The sequence below is a fragment of the Cnephaeus nilssonii genome (genome assembly GCF_951640355.1).
Source record: "Cnephaeus nilssonii genome assembly, chromosome: 4".
NCBI classification, from domain to species: Eukaryota; Metazoa; Chordata; class Mammalia; order Chiroptera; family Vespertilionidae; genus Cnephaeus; species Cnephaeus nilssonii.
The window spans coordinates 86,666,678-86,689,998 of NC_137075.1; the positions used below are offsets into that span (position 1 = coordinate 86,666,678).

Sequence of the window (23,321 nt, forward strand, 5' to 3'; positions counted from 1 at the left end):
GCAGACAGAGAGCAGATGGTGGTGCCATCACTGAGCAAAATCAGAGACACTAAAGCAGCTCTCTGGTGGCTCAGTGGTTAGAGCCTTGGCCACCCACCAAAGGGTCGGGAGTTCCATTCTCGGTCAAGGGTGTGTACCTGGGTTGCAGTTCCATCCCTCGCCCCAGTCGGGGGTCCCTGCAGGAGGCAACCCATGGATGTTTCTCTCTCACATTGGTGTTTCTCTCTCCCTCCCCCTTCCTCGCTCCCACTCACTCTGAAAATCAATGGGGAAAAAATATCCTCGGGTGAGGATTAATAAAAAAAAAAAAAAGAAGAAGAAGAAGAAACGAAAAAGAAAGACACTAAAGAAAACACACTGAAGGAATCATTCCCATAAATAGCGGTCAGAAAAAGAAAAAAAAAGTTTTGTGGGAGCCGGGATAGAGTGCCTCCGGGAAGGGGAGGTGAAAGTGGCTTCTGGGGTGCTGGTCATGGTGTTCCTGGATCTGAATGCTTGGTCATGCGGGTTTGTTCGGGGAGCGGAAATTCATGGAACTGGTCTGTGCACTTTTTAGAATCCACTAAGAGTTTTCCTTTTTTCTAGTTACCCTTTCCTGTGGGAGGAGCTGGAATTCTTGGAATTCTGCCTAAACCCATTCGGTTCTCGGTTCACCACGAATCTATTACCCAACAACGTTCACTTCCACAGGGGAGAGTGGTTTGAGGCTGAGAAGCTTCCCTCGGGTCGGGCGCCACACCCGGACCTCGGGCCGGACCTGCGCCCCCCGCCCCGCCTCGGGAGAGCCGCCGGGTGCTTTGGCCCCGGAGGAGTCGCGAGTCCCCGGTGCACGGCTCTGAAGAGACCAGACGTCTCCACAGATGACTCAGCCTCCGGCCGCCCCTGGAACCTGAGACCTGATCCCGCCCGACCTCGCGGCGCGCCCCCGCGGGCTGCTTCGGGCTTCCGGCCCCGGCCGCTGCTTCCCTGCGCGCCGCCCGGACAGCGCAGCGCAACGCGCGGCCAGAATGGCGGCGACGGTGACGGTGGAGCCGGCGGGCCGCTGCCGCTGGGACGAGCCCGTGCGAATCGTCGTGCGCGGCCTGGCGCCGGAGCAGCGGGTGACGCTGAGAACGTCCCTGCGCGACGAGAAGGGCGTGCTCTTCCGGGCCCACGCGCGCTACCGCGCCGACGCCGGCGGCGAGCTGGACCTGGCGCGCGCGCCCGCGCTGGGCGGCAGCTTCGCGGGGCTGGAGCCCATGGGGCTCTTCTGGGCCATGGAGCCCGAGAAGCCTTTTTGGCGGTTTCTGAAGCGGGACGTGCAGACGCCCTTCGCCGTGGAGCTGCAGGTGCTCGACGGCCACGAGCCTGACGGAGGACGGCTCCTCGGGCGGGCGGTGCACGTGCGCGACTTCCTCGCGCCCGGGGTGCGGCGGGAGCCGGTGCGCGCGGGCCGGGTGCGCGCCACGCTCTTCCTGCCGCCAGGTGAGCCCGGGGTGCTGCCGGAGGTGCGCCTGGCCCTTCGTTTGTGTACTGCGTTAGGGGAGTTTGGCCCCGAGGCAGGGTCAGAGAAGTTGGCATGTGACTAAATAAGCGGCCGCACAACCAAAACAGAGCATTTGGAGATGTTAGGCGCGGTGCTGTGTACTTCGTTTGCATAATCTCATTTCATTGATATGATATCCCAATGAGGTGGGTACTGTTAATGCAGATTAAAAAAAAAAAAGGACCAGGGTCGGTGGGTATGTTGTCCACTTTGCTATGAACTACTCTACAGGTCTCTCAGCGTCAGCCTTACAGGTCTCCCGCAAATGATGGTCAAGGAAGCTATTGCCCTGTCACCCTTCCCTAGCGGCCTGGGTACACTGGGCCTGTCCTCCATTTCACATTTCTCTCTACCACAGAACAGACTTCAGACTCTCCTGCCTTCTTCGCCTAAAGTCATCGCTAGATATTTTTCTTTCCTCTATCTAAATAGACAGCTGAAATATGAATATACACAAAAAAGCCAAGGGTTGATGCAATGCAACACAAAACTTTGTTGTTGTTTTTTTGTTTTGTTTTTTAAACACATTTTGTTGATTTTTTTACAGAGAGGAAGGGAGAGGGGGAGAGAGCCAGAAACATCGATGAGAGAGAAACATCAATCAGCCGCCTCCTGGGGATGTGTCGGCAACCAAGGTACATGCCCTTGACCAGAATCGAACCTGGGACCCTTGAGTCCAAAGGCCGATGCTTTATCCACTGAGCCAAACTGGTCAGGGCCAAAACTTTGTTTTAAGATTCTTTTTAAAAATATATATTTTTATTGATTTCAGTGAGAGGAAGGGAGAGGGAGAGATAAAAACATCAATGATGAGAGAGAATCATTGATTGGCTGCCTCCTGCTTGATCCCCAGGAATTGAGCCTGCAACCCAGCCATGCACCCTTCAGTCCAAAGGCCAGCACTCTATCCACTGAGCCAAACTGGCTAGGGCCGTGTTTGGCAAACTGCGGCTTTCGAGCCACATGCGGCTCTTTGGCCCCTTGAGTGTGGCTCTTCCACAAAATACCATGGCCTGAGCGAGTCTATTTTGAAGAATTGGCGTTAGAAGAAGTTTAAGTTTAAAAAATTTGGCTCTCAAAAGAAATTTTAATCGTTGTACTGTTGATATTTGGCTCTGTTGACTAATGAGTTTGCCGACCACTGGGCTAGGGCTTAAGATTCTTAATTCTATATCTCCTCCTATTGCAGATAATTTATCATAGAATCATATGAAGGGTAAACTCATCAATGAGAAGGTACTGCTGGAAGCCAATTCCAGCATGTCAGCAGGGCTGAATCATCTGGAGATGGCTGAGGAGATTTCCCCAAACCTGAAAATCAGGATGCATAAATTGATTGCTTGCTGCCAGACAGCTAAAGGCATCTTAATCTACATGTTATTGCCTCCTGGCCAAGCACCTGAACAGCCGTAGGCTGTGCCACGCCAGCACAGCCAAGGGTTCAGCGAGCCTGAGGGAGGGCTGGTGAAGGATGAAGAAAAGACAGACAAAAAGAATAAGCTGGGTCTAGGTGGATCTTCTGTGCATGACTGAGACCACAGAACAGATCCAGACTGCAAGCTGATGCTTTATTTTATAGTCAGAGGTAAACAAAGTAATTTACAATGTTCTTGTAAGTTTCACTTGTTTTGGCAGCACTTGCTGCACCTCCCACAGCCCATTAGCTACCCAGGAAAGATCTAGGGAGCAGTCACAAGATCAAGCTTAATTATGCTAAGAGGGCTGTGCCCTCTAAGCTGGGACTTGTTTGCGGCTTGGCCAGCAGGTCTGTCCGAGGCTTAACCCTATAACCACTCCCTACAGTAGGCAATTCTTCCAATCTGGCAATGGATTCTGTATACTAAACCCTGGCCTTTGATGTGTATATCTACCTTGCCTTAGGACAATTTGTGTTAATAAAAAGCAAGGGGTCCTGAGATATGGGAGAACTTGGTTTCTTTAGCCAAGCTCCTCTGGCCCCTCAAATGCCTTTCAAAATTATGTTTAGTCTCTGGACTCTTGATTAATACCTTCCTTTTATAATATTCCCTTCTCTAGGACCTGGACCTTTCCCCGGAATCATTGATCTCTTTGGTGTTGGAGGGGGCCTGTTGGAATATCGAGCCAGCCTTCTGGCTGGCCATGGCTTTGCCACATTGGCTCTAGCTTATTACGGCTTTGAAGATCTCCCCAAGGAATTCGACAGCAGAAATACAGACTACTTTGAAGAAGCCCTGTGCTACATGCTTCAACATTCCCAGGTTCTCCTAATGTCCTTTATTGTATCATTCTCTCTCCATATACTATCTCCAGAAGGCATCACTTTGCACGCATTGTGCTCTACTCTTCTTTCACAGAGATTTCTTTTGGAGACTTCCTTGACGTTATGTGCCTAGTTCCACTTTCTCTGTCAGATGGATTCACCATGCAGAATTAACCATAAAATACATGTGAGATTTTATTTAAAGGAATTATTTAGTAATATTAAAATTCCTTTTGTTATGGAGCTTCTGATTTGTTAGTTTTGCATAGTTGGTGTGTGTTTTTTTTCCCATCCTTTTCTGACAACAGAGTATGTTCTCAGATTTTGATCAGAATTTGCCCACTCATTTCAGAAGCTAAGAACGACTTAATTAGACTCTCAAATCTCACTTTGTATAAAGTTAATCATTTGCTGACATATTTCGATGGGGTCTGATAAATGATTCACTTCTTGAAACAGAACTTGGTTCCACGCAGTTAGATACCCAGGCATGTTGAGACAGTGGCCATGCCCACCTACACTTGGCAGGCTCCATGACTCAGCATTCTCTAATGGACAATCGATTCTCTGGAATGTGTGTAACCAATTCCCATTCTTGCCAGTGAGTTTAAGGTGTGTTTGCCGTGTGTCCAGCCAGATACTCTTTACTATGTGGGAAGAAACTCCTATCAGCTTAGTTTGATTCTCTTGTGCCCAGTTCACATATTAAATCCAGCAGCACCTCTAGTAGCATTTAGAAAAACATTTTTCTATTGGGTAGGTTCTTGACTCTTGACTCTTCTCCCTTCTTTTCTTCCAGGTAAAAGGCCCAGGCATTGGCCTTCTGGGCATTTCTTTAGGGGCTGATATTTGTCTCTCCATGGCCTCATTTTTGAAGAACATCTCAGCTACAGTTTCCATCAATGGATCTGGGTTCAGTGGGAGCAAATCCATATGCTACAAGGATACTTGCATCCCACCATTGGGCCATGACCTGAGGAGAATCAAGACAGATTTCTCGGGCCTCCTGGACATTGTCGATATACGGAATGACATTGTAGGAGGGTGTGAAAACCCCAGCATGATTCCAATAGAGAAGGCCAAGGGGCCTATCCTCTTCATCGTTGGTCAGGATGACCATAACTGGAGGAGTGAGTTATATGCCCAAATAGCCTCTGAACGGTTACAGACCCACGGAAAGGAAAAACCTCAGATCATCTCTTACCCTGGCACTGGGCATTACATTGAGCCACCTTACTTTCCCATGTGCCCAGCTTCCCTGCACAGATTACTGGAAAAGCCTGTGATTTGGGGTGGGGAGCCCCGAGCTCATTCTAAGGCCCAGATAGATGCTTGGAAGCAAATTCTGGCCTTTTTCCGCACACACCTTGGAGGTACCCAGAAGGGAGCTTCCGCCAAATTGTAATGCATTGGTTAGTTGTTGACATGAGAGATACAAGTCAAAGTCTAGTGTTTAATAATCGTAAGGTAATAAATTATTCCCTGAATAATATCAACTTCATGTCATTGGTATTAATGTGATATTTTAGGTAACTTTTTTGAATGTCATTTTTTCACTAATTTTACTAATGTAGCACATGCCTATTATAGAAGATTCAATTAAAGATATACAACAAAGCCCTAGCCGGTTTGGCTCAGTTGGATAGAGTGTCGGCTTGCGGACCAAAAGGTCCCAGGTTTGATTCTGGTCAAGGGTATGTACCTCGTTTGCAGGCTCCTCCCCAGCCAGGGCCCTGGTGTACATATATAAGTGAGATCATATAGTATTTGTCTTTCTCTGACGGACTTACTTCACTTTCATGATAACTCTCTAAGTCCATCTGTGTTGTCGCAAAAGGTAAGATTTCATTCTTTTTTATGGCTGAGTAATATTCCATTGTATATATGTACCACAGCTTTCTAATCCACTCCTCTACTGATGGACACTTGGGTTGCTTCTATATCTTGGCTATTGTAAGTAATGCTGCAATGAACAAAGGGTGCATGTATTCTTTCGAATTAGTGTTTGGGTTTCTTCAGCTATATTCCCAAAAGTGAAATCAAGAAGTGTTGATAGCCCTAGCTGGTTTGGCTTAGTGGATAGAGCGTGGGCCCGTGGACTGAAGGGTTCCAGGTTCGATTCTGGCCAAGGGCACATGCCAGGGTTGCCGTCTCGATTCCCAGTAGGGGACATGCGGGAGGCAGTTGATCAATGATTCTCTCTCATCATTAATGTTTCCATCTCCCTTTCCTTTCCTCTCTGAAAGCCATAAAAATATTTTTTTAAAAAAAGAATTGTTGATATATTTTACCAGAATGATAAAAAATAAATAATACAAACCATAAAATGAAGAAATTGTCTGAGACTGGTAAGTTGAGAGACAACTTAAAAGTCAGGTACCACTTCAGTGTATCATGTATATTAGAGGAGACAATTTTTTGATCTAACATTGTAGATATTGTCCCTTATTATTAAACAACTAGAGGCCCAGTGCATGACATTCGTGCACTCGGAGTGGGGTGGGTCCCTCAGCCTGGCCTGCACCCTCTCGCAGTCCAGGAGCCCTCGGGGGATGTCCGACTGATGGCTTAGGCCCGCTCCCCACTAAGCCAGCAAGCGGACATCCTTAGCGCTGCTCCCACCTCCACAGCTGTGCCTGCCAGCCTGTGAGCCCTGCTTCTGGCTGAGTGGCAATCCCCATGTGGGAGTGCAATGACCATCAGGGGGCAGCTCCTGCATTGAGTGTCTGCCCCCTGGTGGTCAGTGAGCATCACAGCAACCAGTCGTTCTACCATTCAGTTGATTTGCATATTACCCTTTTATTATATAGGATAATAAAGATCCATCACTTCAGTGTTTTTCCATCTTTTTTTCCCCTGTAAACGTTTTTTCTTTTTTATTTATTTTATTTTTATCTTTTTAAAATTTTTTTATTAAGGTATTATTAATTTTTTTATTTATTAAGGTATGTGTCCTTATCCTCCCATTGTCCTCCCACTCCCCCCACTCATGCCCTCACCCCCTGGTGTCTGTGTCCTTTGGTTAGGCTTATATGCATGCATACAAGTCCTTTGGTTGATCTCTCCCCCTTGCCCCCACCCTCCCCTACCTTTCCTCTGAGGTTTGATGGTCTGAGCAATGCTTCTCTGTCTCTGGATCTGTTTTTGTTCATCAGTTTATGTTGTTCATTATATTCCACTAATGAGTGAGATCATGTGATATTTATCTTTCTCTGGCTGGCTTATTTCACTTAGCATAATGCTCTCCAGTTCCATCCATGCTGTTGCAAATGGTAAGAATTGCTTCTTTTTTACCGCAGTATAGTCCATTGTGTAGATGTACCACAGTTTTTTAATCCATTCATCTGCTGATGGGCACTTAGGCTGTTTCCAAATCTTAGCTATGGTAAATTGTGATGCTATGGACATGGGGGTGCATATATCCTTTCTGATTGGTGTTTCTAGTTTCTTGGGATATATTCCTAGAAGTGGGATCACTGGATCAAATGGGAGTTCCATTTTTAGTTTTTTGAGGAAACTTCATACTGTTTTCCACAGTGGCTGCACCAGTCTGCATTCCCACCAGCAGTACACTAGAGTTCCTTTTTCTCCTCATCCTCACCAGCACTTATTGTTTGTTGCTTTGTTGATGATAGCCATTCTGACATGTGTGAGATGGTACTGCATTGCCATTTTGATTTGCATCTCTCGAATGGTTAGTGACTTTGAGCATGTTTTCATTTGTCTCTTGGCCTTCCTTCTGTCTTCTTTAGAAAAGTATCTATTTAGGTCTGTTACCCATTTTTTGATTGGGTTATCTTTTTTTGTTAAGTTGTATGAGTTATTTTTCCATCTTTATTCACTACACCCTACTGGAAAAAAATACATTTTACATCATGACCTAGGACATACACCCTTGTATGCTTGTTTATTTTTTGTTTTGTTTCATGTTTTTTTGAATGTATGTTTATAATCTAAACTAGTGACCCAGTGCATGAAATTTGTGCACATTAAAAGGGAATTAGAGAAAATATTTAATATTGCTATTTGCCCTTTCTTTATAATAGAAGTGTCAGAGATAAAAGAAAATTAGTAAAATGTATATGAAAATCTTCCTCCTGTCAGAGTCTGGGGCATGCCATGGGAACCAGAGTCAAGTCCCCACCCACCCACATGCGCTTCGAAATCATGCGAGACCCAGACCCAGCTGGCCCCACCCCTGTCAAGCCCCGCCGGGTGGGGGGCATGGCCTCAGGTCGCCTGGCCCAGCGTTAGGGCAGGGGGGTGCAGCCTGAGGTCCCCAATCAAGCCCCGCATGGCGGGGGGCGGGGGGGGGGGGGCGCGCACGGCCTGAGGTCCCCCATCAAGCTCCGCCGGGCAGGGGGCGCGGCCTGAGGTTCCCTGGCCTAGTGCCGTGGCGGGGTGGGGGGCGTGACTTGAGATCCCCTGTCAAGCCCCACCAGGCAGGGGGGTGCAGCCTCAAGTCCCTGCTGATTGCTCCTTAATGCTTGTTACGGGAACTCAGCCTCCGCTGTGGGCGCAGCCATCTTGTGTTACGGAATCCCTGCCTCCGCTGTGGGCACAGCCATTTTGTTATGGTGTGATGGTCAATTTGCATATTCCCTCTTTATTAGATAGGATTATTAAATCACATAAAACACACCTTAATTCAAGACCATTCAAAACTTGATATATAAGCTACATAAACTAGAATCAGGAAACTGAATTAATTTCCATAGTTTATAATCTGTATTGTCTAAAGGCAATTATCTAAAATTATAAGTGAAATTAATATTACTACTGGAGACAATATATTACTCCACACATATAGCAAAATGCATTCAGGAGAAGCAAAGAAGGCAGGTGATTATTGATTACCAATTTTTTTCCTCTATCCTATACCCATCAGTGAAACCTGATGATATTACTACTTCCTTCCTTAGATGGTCTCCTCCATATCTAAAGCAAAGCCATGCTTCAGTTTGGGCACTCTTTTTAACTCCTACCTGGTCTTACAGTTTAATCTTTTTCCAAATCATCTTCACTCTGATGCCAAAGTAATTTTTCTAAAATATAATTCTGATCATGTATGCTTATCTAATTAAAATCTCAATGATCTGCCTCCTGCTCCTCTTAGCCACATCTCTGTTCCCCTCTTAAAACAGTACACTCTCAACATGTCGAACTTCTTGCCTTTACAAAAGGTGTCCCTCTGTAAATCTCTCTCTGACACATGTGCTGTTGACCATTCTGTCCCTGGTTCCCCAGTCTGTTACATGTACCTGTGTATAGCAGCTACTATAACATGTTTGTACTTACCACTCATGGGTCAGTTTCCCCTCTACACTGTGAGATCCCTACAGATATAAAAGGTCTCATTTATTTTTTTTAAATCCCTAGCATCTAGTACATAGTATCAATGTATTTGTCTCAAATTGATTTTTTTTAAGTATATTGTTAAGAGATTGAAAAGACAACCATAGACTATGAAAAAGTATCTCTGCAAAACACATATTCATTAAGGATTGGTATCCAGAATACACAAATAACTTAAAACTCAACAATAGGAAAACAACCAAATTAAAAACCAGGCACAAGTCTGAGTGGCAGGGCCCAGTGGTCGAGTGCCGACCCAAGAACCAGGAGGTCATGATTCAATTCCTGGTCAGGGCACATGCCCGGGTTGCGGGCTGGATCCCCATTGTGGGCATGCAGGAGGCAGCCGATCGATGATTCTCTCTTATCATTGATGTTTCTATCTCTCTCTCTCCCTTCCTCTCTGAAATCAATAAAAAAATATATATTTTTCAAAACAGGCATAAGATTGGACCCCTCATGGCAAATAAGGTCATGAAGCCCTAATTGGCTGTTTAGTGGTTGTTTAGGCCTGCGGACTGGTGGGTCTGGGGTTCAATCTGGTCAAGGGCATGTACCTCAGTTGCAGGCTTCATCTCCAGCCCTGGTCAGGGGGTGTGCAGGAGGCAACCAATCGATGTGTCTCTCTCACATCAATGTTTCTCTCTCTGTCTCTCCCCCTCCCTTACACTCTCTAAGAGCAACAGAAACTCATTCGTTGTTAGCAGGAACACAAAATGGTATAACCACTTTGGAAGACAGTTTGGCATACTCTCACCATATAGTCCAGCAATTGTGTTTCTTTGTATTGACCCAAAGGAGTTGAAAATTCATGACCACACAGAGACCTGCACACAGATGTTTACAGCAGCTTTATTCATAATTGCCAAAACTTGGAAGCAATCAAGATAGCTTTTAATAGATAAATAAATAAACAAATGGTGGTACATCCATACAATGAAATATTATTCATTAATAAAAATAAATGAGCTATCAAGAAGCAAAAAGACATGAAAGAAACGTAAGTGCATATTGCTAAGGAAAGAAGCCAATCCGAAAAGGCTATATACTATAGGATTCCAACTACGTGATATTCCGGGAAAGGCAAAACTGTGGAGACAGCAAAAAGATCAGTGGTTGCCAAAGGCTTGGGGAGGAGCAAGGAAGGGAGGGAGGAATAGATGGAACATACAGGAATTTTGAGATTGAAACTATTCTGTGTATACTGTAATGGTGTATATACATTGTGCCGTGCCAGCACAGCCAAGGGTTCGGCAAGCCTGAGGGAGGGCGGCGAAGGATGTAGAAAAGACAAAGATAATAAGCTGGGTCTGGGTGGATCTTCTGTGCCTGGCTGAGGCCACACAGAACAGATCCAGACAGCACGCTGATGCTTTATTTTATAGCCAGAGGTAAACAAGGTAGTGGTCAACATAGTTACAATGTTCTTGTAAGTTTCACTTATTTTTGGCAGCACTTGCTGCACCTCCCACAGCCCATTAGCTAACCAGGATGGATCTAGGGCAGTGGTCAGCAAACTCATTAGTCAACAGAGCGGCAAACCATGGCTGCAAGCCGCATGTGGCTCAAGAGCCACAGTTTGCAGACCACTGAGGGCATGTCATAAGGTCAAGCTTAATTATGTTAAGAGGTCTGTGCCCTCTAAGCTGGGACTTGTTTGTGGCTTTGCCAACAGGTCAGTCCGAGGCTTAACCCTATAGCCGCTCCCCACAATACATCATTACACATTTAAAACCCATAGAATGTACAACACAAAGAGTGATCCCTAACATAAACTATGGACTTTAGTTAATGATAGTGTACTAATATTAGCTCATCAAAGAACAAATTGCCACATTTATGCAAGATGTAAATGATGGGAGAAAGTATCTGTGTCTATGAGGGTTTTTTTTGTGTGTGTGTCTTTGTAGTTGTTGTTTTGCTTAATCTCTTCAGCTTTTTTACGGAGCTGCCAACCCACTTCCTCTCTCACAGCTATCAGTCTGTTTTCTGATTCTATGAGTCTGTTTCTCTTTTGTTTGTTTATTTTGTTCATTAGATTCCACATATAAGTGAATTTTTATGGCATTTGTCTTTCTCTGACTGGCTTATCTCACTTAGCTACCTGGCCAGGGCTGCTTCCACTTACTTGTATCTTTTTCAATTTCTTTCTTCAGTGTCTTATAATTTTCCAAGTACAGGTCTTTTATATCATTGGTTAAATTTATTCTAAGGCCCTGACTGGGTATCTCAGTTGATTAGAATATCACCGTGGTATGCCAATGCTTCGGGTTCAACCCTCAATCAAGGAACATAAAAGAAGCACCTAATAAATGCATAAATATGTGAAACAACAAATCTCTCCCCCTTCTTCTCTCTAAAATCAACCAATAAAAAAATGTATCCCATTGCATTTTTTTTCTGATAGTTCATTATTGGTGTATAAAAATGCATCTGGGTATTTATTATGTCTCCTGATACTTTACTGAATTCATTTATCAGTTTTAATAGTTTTTTGGTGGAATCTTTAGGGTTTTATATATATATATATATATATATATACATATATATATATATATATATATATACACACACATATATATATATATATATGCACACACACATATTATAGTGTTATCTATAGTTACTGTGCTGGTGGCTGCAGCGTCCCACATAAATTTTTTGGAAGCTGTGTTTCTATATTGAGGACAGCCTGAAACACTTTTTATTTTTTAAATATATATATTTTTTTATTTCAGAGAGGCAGGGAGAGGGAGAGAGAAATATCAATGATGAGAATCATTGATGGGCTGCCTCCTGCAGTGCCCTTGACAAGAATCGAAGCCGGGACCTTTCAGTCCTCAGGCTGATGCTCTATCCACGGAGCCAAACCAGCTAGGGCCAGCCTGAAATACTTTAAACAACAGGTGTTTAAAATCTGTTTCAGGGAGCGCCGGGAAGAGGTCAACGGGGGAGTGGGGGGTGGGGGGGAAGGAGACATATGTAATACTTTCAACAATAAAGAATTTAAATTTTAAAAAATGTTACAGCAATTACTTAAGGAGGTGGACTGGGGAAAGCTCTCGGAACTCTGAGACTGGGGTCCTCATCTGTTCCTCATCCTTTTTGTTCAGTTTGTAAAATTTATTGAGCCTCCATTTGCTGGGCATCTTCCATGCGCTCCATCTACTGTTCTCCGCCCTGCTTTATACCCAAGTAGGCTGAGCTGTGTGGTTAGGTTCAGCCAGAGAGAGCAAGTGGCTGTTTTGAAAACTCGTAAGACATCCAAGGGCAAGAGGAGAATGAGGTCAAAGTTTTCATTCTCACCACTCCTGCCACCTCACCATGGGTGCCTGCCTCCCTCTATGAAGAAGCCTGCCTCCCTCTCTGAGCCTTCAGACCCAAGGATCTGCGCCAAACCTTTTTTTTTTTAAACCTTGTGCATTTCTTTGCAAATAGTCCCTTTATGAAACTCTCCTCAGATTACCCAGTTTGCAAGTGCCACTGTTTTCCTGCCAGTAATCTGATACAACTCAACACTGACACTGCGCGTGGCCAGCATTGTGATCGTCACCCGCCCCCCTCCCCCCCCCCCCCCCCAAAAAAAAAACTTTACAGATAAGGAAACTGGATTCTCGGGCTTAATTACTTAGCTAGATGAGAATCCCCACACTATCAAAAGGAGCAGGGTCAGACTGGAACCCAGGGAGGTCTGACCCCATAAACATCTACCTGCTCTGGAGGCCGCTTTAGGGACCCTGCGCGCTAGGGGAAAGGCCTGGTAAAGGCCTGAGGGATAAGGGAGGGATTAGGACTATGCCTCTCCACTGATCCCCTTAATTACTAGTTCTACAGACTTTGGACGGTGCCGGAGGTTGACTTCCCTAACCGCACCCCGCCCCTTGTTCAAGGGTCAACTGTACACATCTGAGAAACTTTTTTTAAAAGTCCGGACTCCTGGAATGTTCGATACCTTTCCCAATCTGTACCTTTCAGCAGTCTTTGCACCTCTGTTTCAACACTCACCACGTTGGATTGCAGGGTTAGTAATTAACTCTCAGCAGATACTTCATCCTCTTCAGGCACTCGTGAACGTGCACAAATTCTAGAAGACTTCGCACAGCGGCTTAGAGGGTGTCGACAAGCCAGCCAGGGGTCCAATAGCGGCGGATCCCCAGGGAGGTGAAGGGACGCCAGGCCCCGCCCTCGACTCCACGGAGCCAGGCTGCCGCCCCTTTTCCTCCGAGGCCGCGATGGCTGCAACCGTGACGGTGGAGCCCGCGGGCCGTAGCTGCTGGGACGAGCCCGTGCGCATCGTCGTGCGCGGCCTGGCGCCGGAGCAGCCGGTCACGCTGAGAACGTCCCTGCGCGACGAGAAGGGCGCGCTCTTCCGGGCCCACGCGCGCTACCGCGCCGACGCCGGCGGCGAGCTGGACCTGGCGCGCGCGCCCGCGCTGGGCGGCAGCTTCGCGGGGCTGGAGCCCATGGGGCTCTTCTGGGCCATGGAAGCGGAGAAACCTTGGGGTCGGCTGGTGAAGCGGGACGTGCACCAACCTTTCGCCGTGGAGCTGGAGGTGCTCGACGGCCACGAGCCCGAGGGCGGGCGGCTCCTGGGCCGGACGGTGCACGAGCGCGAGTTCCTCGCGCCCGGGGTGCGGCGAGAGCCGGTGCGCGCGGGCCGGGTGCGCGCCGCGCTCTTCCTGCCGCCAGGTGAGCGACCAGCTGCCCGTGGCTATTCCGGGCTGTTCCGGAGCGTTGGGTGGCGGTGCGAGACCCTGCCGGCCTCTGGCCTGGCCTGGGAACCACGTGATTGTGGCACTTAACCAAAATTGGTCCCCGCGCTCCAGAGTCTATTGTGGATTCCGGGTGGAAGTTTTTCTTCAAGTTGAAGGGCACTTCCCGAGGCCCTGTCACTCAGGCATGTCCTCAGGTGAAGGACCAACTATTTATGTTAATAGAATATATTGAAGTTAAATTAAAGGGGATCCTTCTTCCACCAACCCCCACAACCTCAACTTTCCTTGTTTCGAAAACTTCTCTTTCCTGATTGCCAAGGTCTGAAACCCAAGGATGTCTTTGGAGACTAAAGCTCCTTTTGCTTTGTGGTACCCTCTAGGTGCAGGACCCTTCCCTGGGATCATTGACCTGTTTGGAAGTGGTGGTGGCCTTTGTGAGTACAGGGCCAGCCTCCTGGCGGGACATGGTTTTGCGGTGCTTGCTCTGGCTTATTTCAGATTTGAAGACCTCCCTGAAAATCTGAACGTTGTGCACTTGGAGTACTTTGAAGAAGCTGTGGACTTCATGCTGCAGCATCCAAAGGTGGGTTCTGGTGCTCCTGTGAATGCAGGGGAGAGGCAGAACGGACACAGGGCTGGATCCAAAAGCCCCAAGTATGGCATGAGACACAAAGGCTCCTTCGAAAGTTTTATTAGAAGGATTATTATTTCAGTTTCTACCCATCTCTCTCTAATTCCTTAAGAGCTGACTGTTTAGTTTCCCTTAATTCTTTTTTTTTTTTAACCCTCTCCCAAGGATATGTTTATTGATTTTAGAGAGAGGAAGGGAGAGAGAGAAACATTAATGTGAGAGAGAAACAAACATCAGTTGCCTCCTGTACACACACAGACCAGGGATCAAACCTGCAACCTGGGTATGTGCTCTGACCAGGAATGGAACCTGCAACCTTTTGGTGTATGAGACAATGCTCCAATCAACTGATCCCTAACCCCCACCCCTGCCACGGCATTCCCTTTAATTCTTGACCATAATTCAAAGAACTGGACTAAAAAGTGACTAACCTTGAGTTCTGGTTTTATAGCTACTACCAAGTAACCTTATGATCCTGAATTAGGCAATTGCCCTCTCTGGGATTCAATTTTTCTCATGTATAAGATTAATGTAGCCCAGCCGGGTGTAGCTCAGTGGTTGAGTGTCGACCCAGGAACTAAGAGGTCACCTGTTCGATTCCCGGTCAGGGCATATGCCCAGGTTGCGGGCTCGATCCCCAGTGGGGGGCGTGCAGGAGGCAGCCAATCAATGATTCCCTCTCATCATTGATGTTTCTATCTGTCTCTCCCTCTCCCTTCCTCTCTGAAATCAATAAAAAAATATTAAAAAAAAAGATTAATGTAAATGTGTAGAGGAAAAAGTTTGACTAGAAAGAGAGACATCTTTGAGACAATTGGTGACATTTGAATGGGGACTGTGTATTTGAGGATATTAAGGAATCATTATTCATTTTGTTAAGTGATAATGGTATTAGGATTTTGTAGAGAAAGTTCTTATCTGATAGTGGAAAAAATGAATTAAAACATTTTAGTAGTGATAACAAATGGAATACATACTCTTTGCTACTATCTAAACTTAGAGACCCACACATTTTAATGTTAAGGAATAAGATGTTCTACAAGGTCTGTAGGATGATTTAGCTCTGCTAAAATTCATGGACTGGTCTTTTAGCAGAGCTGCTAAAACCTAGACGATCTTGAACTGTGATGGCTGGTTTATTTAGGGGACATAAGACCCCAGAAAAAAGAAGAGAACAGTATGTACTATCAGTTCTGCCCTCAAACCTAGGCAAAAGGGCCTTCTTCCTTGGACCCTTTGTTTTAGATGATCACCCTCTGGCCTTTCTTTGGCTGCATCTCTGCCCACAGGGTAAGGACTCCAAGGGACCAAGGGAATGTGTTCTCCGGGAACCTATGTGGCCCCTCGCTCACTATGCCTTTGGGATCTTGAACCCCAGAATTCTCTGCCGAACAGCACTGTTCCTGCTTCCAGGCCCAATGCCTCTCCTTGGGGTCTTTTTTGTTTTTGTTTTTTTCTCATAAGGGAGAGGGAGAGAGATAGAAACATCAATGATGAGAGAGAACCATTGAATGGCTGCCTCCTGCTCGCCTGGCTCCACACTGGGGATGGAGCCCGCAACCAGGGCATGTGCCCTGACTGGAAATCAAACCGTGACCTCCTGGTTCATAGGTGAATGCTCAACCACTGAACCACACCAGGCAGGCTTTAAATTGTTTTTATTTTATTAATCCTCACCCAAGGATATTTTTCATTGATTTTTAGAGAGAGTGGAAGGGAGGGGGAGAGACAGAGAGAGAGAGAGAGACGAACATGGATGTGAAAGAGACACATTGATTGGTTGCCTCCTGTATGCTCCCCAACCAGGGCCAGAGATCGAGCTTGCAACCAAGGTATGTGCCCTTGACTAAAATAGAACCTGTGACCCTTCAGTCTGCAGGCTGACGCTCTATCCACTGAGCCAAACCGGCCAGGGCTCAGGGATATGGCTCTTTCGATGTTAATACACCATGGCTTTATACATATTGGTTGGGTTGTTTACACATGTGTGAAAGGCCCCTCAAGTTGCATGATAGTGCTAGGGGTGGAAGAGAAGAGTGTTGGGCCAGGGACCAGGGATTGGGGCCAGGCCTGGCTCTCCCCTATGTCATGTTCCAGTATAAAACTCCAATGAGTTCCAAGATTTTAAATTTGAGCCTTGTAAATTGTTATGGAGGCATATTATGAAGGTAGGAGAAAAGAATATATTTTATTTAATAGTTTGTTCATTTGATATCTAACTTTTAAATATTCAGGTATAGGGAGTATGGCTCTCTGTGTATATTCTTAACCCAGACCCCATAAATATTGGTGGAAGGCCTGTGTACTAAGAAATCAATTAATTTGCTTATTAGAAGACACTTTTGGACATTGTAGATAGTTGTATAAAGAAGGAAAGCAAATGACATTTGAGAAAACTGCCTAGAGGATATAAAATCACTGTTTATGTCCTCTACTTATGAATTCTAAGCTTATTCTCTCTCTCTCTCTCCTCATCAGGTGAAAGGCCCTAGTGTTGGGCTTCTTGGATTCTCCAAAGGAGGTGACTTGTGTCTCTCAATGGCCTCTTTCTTGAAGGGCATCACAGCCACGGTGGTTATCAATTCCTGTGTGGCCAACACAATAGCTCCTCTGCATTACAAGGATATGATTATTCCTGATCTTGGCAGTGACCTAGGGAAACATACAACCACCGAGTCAGGCCTTTTAGATTTCATGAATATCTGGAATAATCCACTGGAAAAACCCTACCACCAAAGTCTTATTCCATTGGAAAAGGCCCAGGGACCCTTCCTGTTTATTGTTGGCATGGATGATTACAGCTGGAAGAGTGAATTCTATGCTAATATAGCCTCTGAACGGTTACAAGCCCATGGGAAAGACAGACCCCAGATAATCCACTACCCAGGAACTGGTCACTGTATTGACCCACCTTATTTTCCTCCTAGTAGAGCCTCTGTGCATGCAGTATTGGGCCTAGCAATATACTATGGAGGTGAGCCAAAGGCGCATTCAAGGGCACAGGTAGATGCCTGGCAGCAAATTCAAACTTTCTTCCATAAGCATCTCAATGGAAAAAAATCTGTCAACAGCAAAATGTAACATTACAATCATAGGTGAGAGACTATTAATAAAAATCCTATTCATGCACCATGTATTGGGTTTTCCAGAGCACCTAGGAGTCTTTTTGTAACAAAGCAAACATCTTGGCTTCCTTGTCAGGTCCTACTGGATTCTCAACCTTTGCAACCCCATTTTCTTCACTGCTGGGTCTCCCCCTTTCTCCCCTGAACTTTATCCAGTGTATAGGCTTAACCCTGATCTTATTTGTAAGAACAATCTTAACCTTAAGCAGGAGAAACGTTAAGAAGTGCTTGCCCAACTTTCAATTGCTGGCCTAGATTCTTGTGTTCTTGTTCTATGGACTGAGATTCCATATTGCTAAGAGTCCCGTATACAGCTTGGGCCCTAACTGACCTTATCTGAGCTTTGGGAACCTGCCCACTCAAGTTCCTTAAGGAATGGACTCTGCTTAATTCTTACCAGTACACATTCCTGAACGTGTGCTCAAGACTTGTTTTTGAATTCCAATTGGGACATTGGTACAGTAGTACCCCCTTATCTGCAGTTTCAGTTACCTGTGATCAACAGTGGTCAGAAAATACTAAATGAAAAATCCCAGAAATGAACAACTCATATGTTTAAATTGCATGCTATTCTGAGTACCTCACTTCATCTCATCACATAGACATTGTGATCGCACATCTTCACAACAAGGGTGAGTTCAGTACAATAAGGTATTCTGAGAGAGAGAGCAGCACATTCACGTAACTTTTGTTATAGTATCCTACTAGAAGCCCGGTGCACGAAATTCGTGCACGGCGGGGGGTTGTCCCTCAGCGCAGCCTGTACCCTCTCCAATCTGGGACTCCTGGAGGGATGTCCGACTGCCCGTTTAGGCCCGATCCTGGTGGGATCGGGCCTAAACGGGCAGTCGGACATCCCTCTCACAATCCAGGACTGCTGGCTCCCAACTGCTTGCCTGCCTGCCTTCCTGATTGCCCCTAACCGCTTCTGCCTGCCAGCCTGATCACCCCCTAACCACTCCGCTGCCAGCCTGGTTGATGCTTAACTGCTCCCCTGCCAGCCTGTTTGCCCCCAACTTCCCTCCTCTGCCAGCCTGGTCACCCCTAACTGCCCTCTCCTGCAGGGTTGATCACCTCCAACTGCCCTCCCTTGCAAGCCTGGTCCCTCACAACTGCCCTCCCTTGCAGGCCGGGTGCCTCCCAACTGCCCTCTCCTGCTGGCCATCTTGTAGTGGCCATCTTGTGTCCACATGGGGGCAGGATCTTTGACCACATGGGGGCAGCCATATTGTGTGTTGCAGTGATGATCAATCTGTATATTACTCTTTTATTAGATAGGATAGAGGCCTGGTGCACGGGTGGGAGCCAGCTGGTTTGCCCTGAAGGGTGTCACAGATAAGGGTGGGGGTTCCCTTGGGGTGTGGGGCGGCCTGAGCGAGGGGCCTGTGGTGGTTTGCAGGCCGGCCACGCCCCCTGGCGACCCAAGGGGAGGCCCTGGTATCTGGAATTTATTTTCCTTCTACAATTGAAACTTTGTAGCCTGGGGCGGAGCCAAGCCTGCTGCTCCCTCTGGGGTGGCAGCCATTTCTGTGGCAGTTAATTCACCTTCTACAATTGAAACTTTGTTGCCTTAAGCAGGTGAGCCTGGCCAGGGTGTGCGGAAAGCTTTGCTTCCCCTGTTGCCGCCGGCAACCCTGGCCTGCTCTCTCAAGCTCCATTCTGCCGCCATTTGTTTGAATTTGTTTACCTTCTATAATTGAAACTTTGTAGCTTGAGTGGAGACTTAGGCCTGCAACGGCTATGGAAAGCTTGGCTTCCTCTGTTACCTGGGAAACCTTGCTCTCTGTGGCTGTAGCCATCTTGGATTGGGGTTAATATGCATACTCGCCCTGATTGGCTGGTGGGCGTGGCTTGGTTGGTGGACGTGGCTTATGTAGCGGAGTGATGGTTAATTTGCATATTACCATTTTATTAGAGAGGATATAATAAAAGCCCAGCGACCAAAACGGTGGAACAACCAGAGACCAGAACAATGGCCCCTCGCCCCAGCCGGCCCCACCCCCCAGCAGGGACCCCCCACTCCGATCCAGGGCCCCCATCAGGGCAGGCCAGCCGGCCCCTACCGGTGCACTGAGCCTCTATCCTATATAATAAAAGGGTGATATGCAAATTGACCTAACAGCAGAACGACCAGAACAATTGCTTGACCAGTCACTATGAGGTGCACTGACCACCTCTGGGTTCCTTTTCCTGGCCGGCAGGCTCCAATCGCCCATGGGAACTGGCGTTGGTTGGCGGGGGATGTGGGTGACACCAGGCCAAGGCCCCTGCCCTACCAATTGCCCCACACACACAGGGCAACCGTGGTGGGGGCAGGGCAGGTGAGCGGGTGGGAATGGTCCCTTCCCCCAGCCGTCAGGCTCCGATCACCTGATGGTGAACAGGAAACCGGGGTGGGTGGTGGCGGGGGAAGGGGCTGGCTGCGGGCAGCCAGGGAAGATGGCCCTGATCGCAGGCCAGGCCTAGGGACTGTACGCACGCACGAATTTTGTGTGCCAGGCCTCTATTTCATTAGTTATTATTAATTTCTTACTGTTTGATAAATTTTATTATAGGTATGTATACATATAGGAAAAAACAGTACTGAATATATAGGGTTTGGTACTATTCATGGTTTCAGGCATCTACTGGAAAGATAAAAGCTTGTGAAAGGCATTTTATTTTTTCAGATGGCACATGCAGAGATGCACAAAATCCAAAATTCATGGGCACTATAATGATGGTTTTGGGGGCAGAAGTAAAAGTATCTTGAGCTGTTTTTCTAAAATAGGGGGGTCAGCCACATATGTATGTATTCTCTAAAGACAGCCTTAAACAGTGTTGTATGAGACAAGAGAGGCCATTTGCATGGAAAAGCCAATGGAAATTGGGTGGGACAGGGTCTCAGGGAATCATCAGGATGGGGCTATCAGTGTTAGCCAAGTTGATAGAGTCTCAGGTATGGCTTGCCTGCCGGCTCTGTGGGGAGGGCTCAGCAAAGAACAATGGCCTCTGCCAGCACGTCCGTCTGGGAGAAAGCTGCCCTCAGCCTGTGCCTTGAAGCCAGACAATTCAGTTCTTCCCCTTATGTCCCGGGCTCTTTTGAGCTGCTGCCCCAGCATTGGAGCTCAGAGGGAGTGAGTCCTAGTAAGTCCATGTGCCAGCCCTTTAAGAGGAACTCCTGGACCCAGCCTGAGTGGCTCAGTGGTTGAGCGTCAGACCTATGAACCAAGAGGTCATGGTTCAATTCCCGATTCCCCATCAGGGCACATGCCCTAGTTGCAGGCTCCATCCCCAGTGAGGCGGGCGTGCAGGAGGAAGCCAATCAATAATTCTCTCTCATCATTGATGCTTCTATCCCTCTCTCCCTCTCCCTTCCTCCCTGAAATCAGTAAAAATATTTTCATTTAAAAAAAAAAGAAGAAGAATGCCTGGAACTCCAGAGCCCTCTGTCTTAGCCACAATCCCCACTGGTTTTTACAGTCAGAAGTTCTGGGGACTTCTCTTCCCAGCACTGGAATGCTTTGCTGGAGATTCTGACATGGGGCTGGGATCCCTCGTTCCTTAGGGGGCATCTCTATAGCCAAGATATCTTTGCTTATTTTAATTTTATTATTATTATTATTATTATTATTATTATTATTATTACTTTTAGGCCTCATCTGAGGATATTTTTTTCCCCATTGAGAGTGGAAAGGAGGTTGGGAGGGGAGAGAGAGGAGAGAGAGAAACTTCTATGTGAGAGAGGCACGTTGATTGGTTGCCTCCCACACGCGGCTGGATCTGGGCCCAGGATCAAACCTGCAACTCAGGTATGTGCCCTTGACCGGGAATCAAACCCATGACTCTTCAGTGCGAGGGTGGACGCTCTAAGCACTGAGCAGCCTGCAACCCAGGCACGTGCCCTTGACCAGAAATGAACCCAGGACCCTTTGGTCTGCAGGCTGATGCTCTATCCACTGAGCAAAACAGGTTAGGGCCACACTAGGTTTCAAAAATATATTTAAAAATAGGTAGATTACAGGTCCTAGTGCCATGTAGCAATGTAATTATCTCAGGGAAGACAGAACTCATCACTTACCTTTCACCACCTTCACCAAAAATTAATTACAATTTGTTAGGTAATCTTAGCTGAATTTCTGAATTTTTATTCTAAACTTTAATATGTGTAGAGCCCGGCCGGCATGACTCAGTGATTGAACGTCAATCTATGGACCAGGAGGTTATAGTTCAATTCCCAGTTCAGGGCACATGCGCCAGATTGCAGGCTTGATCCCCGGCCCAGGCCCCGGGTGTGAAGGACCCGGCTGATCCATTATTCTCTTTCATCATTGATGTTTCTATCTCTCTCTCCCTCTCCCTTCCTCTCTGAAATCAATACAAAAATGTGTGTGTATATATTTTAAAACATATTTTTATTGATTTCAGAGAGAGGAAGGGAGAGGGAGAGAGAGAATCATGGATCTGCTGCCTCCTGCATACCCCCTAGTGGGGATCAAGCCTACCACCCAGGCATGTGCTCTTGACCAGAATCGAACCTGGGACCCTTCAGTCCACAGGCAGACGCTCTATCCACTCAGCCAAACCAGCCAGGGCTGTGTGTGTGTGTGTGTATATATATATATATATATATATATATATATATATATATATTTTTTTATTTTTTTTTTAAAAATAATAATAAAATAAAATGTGTGTAGAATTAGAAAATATTAAAAGTTCTGGCCCTCACCATAATTTTTTTTATATACTTGAGGGGGAAAATGAAGGTATTAATTACTAGCCTTTGCTTTTGGTTGATCAGTGGAGCTTGTGGTCAGAACTATATTTTGGGTTCTTCTTGGCAGAAGATGAAGTATTGTCAACCTAACTTGTAGTATTAATAGTTCTCCCAAAGTTAGCATTATTTTTATTATGCTTCAAATTATTAACATATCCATACATCCTCCTGAATTTTGAGTTATTCATGTAAGATTTTTTAGAGGATTATTTTATTTTATTTTTTAAAATGTATTTTTATTGATTTCAGAGAAGAAGGGAGAGGGAGAGAGAGATAGTAACATCAATGATGAGAGCAAATCATTGATTGGCTGCCTCCTGCACACCCCCTACTGGGCATCGAGCCCACAATCTGGGCATGTGCCCTTGACAGGAATCAAACCTGGGATCCTTCAGTCTGCAGGCTCTAGCCACTGAGCCAACCAGCTAGGACAAAAGAGGATTATTTTAAAACAGACCAAAAATAGTGAGGGGAGGAACTGGCTTTTCAGCAAATAACTATAATGAGAATCATAATCTGTGAAATTGACTATTGAAATTTGATACAATACTCATTCTAATTTGAATTTATACACCTCTTGACTTAATAACCTAAGAATTATTAGGTGATAAAGTGTTTTTTTAAATTTAGTTATTTTGCTAAATTTCTAATCATTTAACTGACAATTTTTCTCTTTTATTCAATTCACATTCTTGTTTAAAAATTAAAGACTTCTTAACATACTTGGTTTTCTATCATTTCAAACTATGTATTTTATCTATACTTTTCAAAAGGTCTGTTAGATTTTTTTTTAATTTGGGGACACTGTTTTAATAATAATTTTAACTTTTCTCTCAACTTTCTGTTATCCAGTCCTGCAATAAGAGCAAGTGGACCCAAAGCCATATTCTCTGGTGAACAGCTTTTGGAATCTATTTTGTCATTTTGCAGGGTTTAAAAGAACAGAGAAAGGATCCAAGTTATATAATT

General features: G+C 46.0%; 1 protein-coding gene across 2 annotated transcripts; it reads left to right on the top strand.

Annotated features, from left to right (window-relative positions):
- The first annotated feature begins 394 nt into the window (after positions 1-394).
- On the top strand, positions 395-17,731 carry LOC307098397 (peroxisomal succinyl-coenzyme A thioesterase-like). 2 transcript variants are annotated; one of them, XM_079769174.1, is made up of 4 exons: positions 395-1,322; positions 13,670-13,811; positions 14,218-14,420; positions 16,947-17,731. In XM_079769174.1, exons 1-4 carry the CDS (start codon positions 1,008-1,010, stop codon positions 17,547-17,549), a joined length of 1,263 nt encoding a protein of 420 aa, XP_079625300.1. In that variant the 5' UTR covers positions 395-1,007; the 3' UTR covers positions 17,550-17,731. The 2 variants fall into 2 exon arrangements, with proteins under 2 accessions (XP_079625300.1, XP_079625299.1); XM_079769173.1 differs by lacking the exons at positions 13,670-13,811; positions 14,218-14,420; positions 16,947-17,731 and adding exons at positions 3,563-3,765; positions 4,567-5,384 and having other exon boundaries at positions 418-1,464.
- Positions 17,732-23,321: the final 5,590 nt, after the last annotated feature.

What these genes read in the sequence shown, in the direction of transcription:
- LOC307098397 (XM_079769173.1), top strand. Translation starts at nt 1,008, where the DNA reads ATGGCGGCGACGGTGACGGTGGAGCCGGCGGGCCGCTGCCGCTGGGAC. An exon ending in CACGCTCTTCCTGCCGCCAG is followed by an intron (nt 1,465 to 3,562) that starts GTGAGCCCGGGG and finishes TCCCTTCTCTAG; the next exon opens with GACCTGGACCTTTCCCCGGA. An exon ending in ACATGCTTCAACATTCCCAG is followed by an intron (nt 3,766 to 4,566) that starts GTTCTCCTAATG and finishes CTTTTCTTCCAG; the next exon opens with GTAAAAGGCCCAGGCATTGG.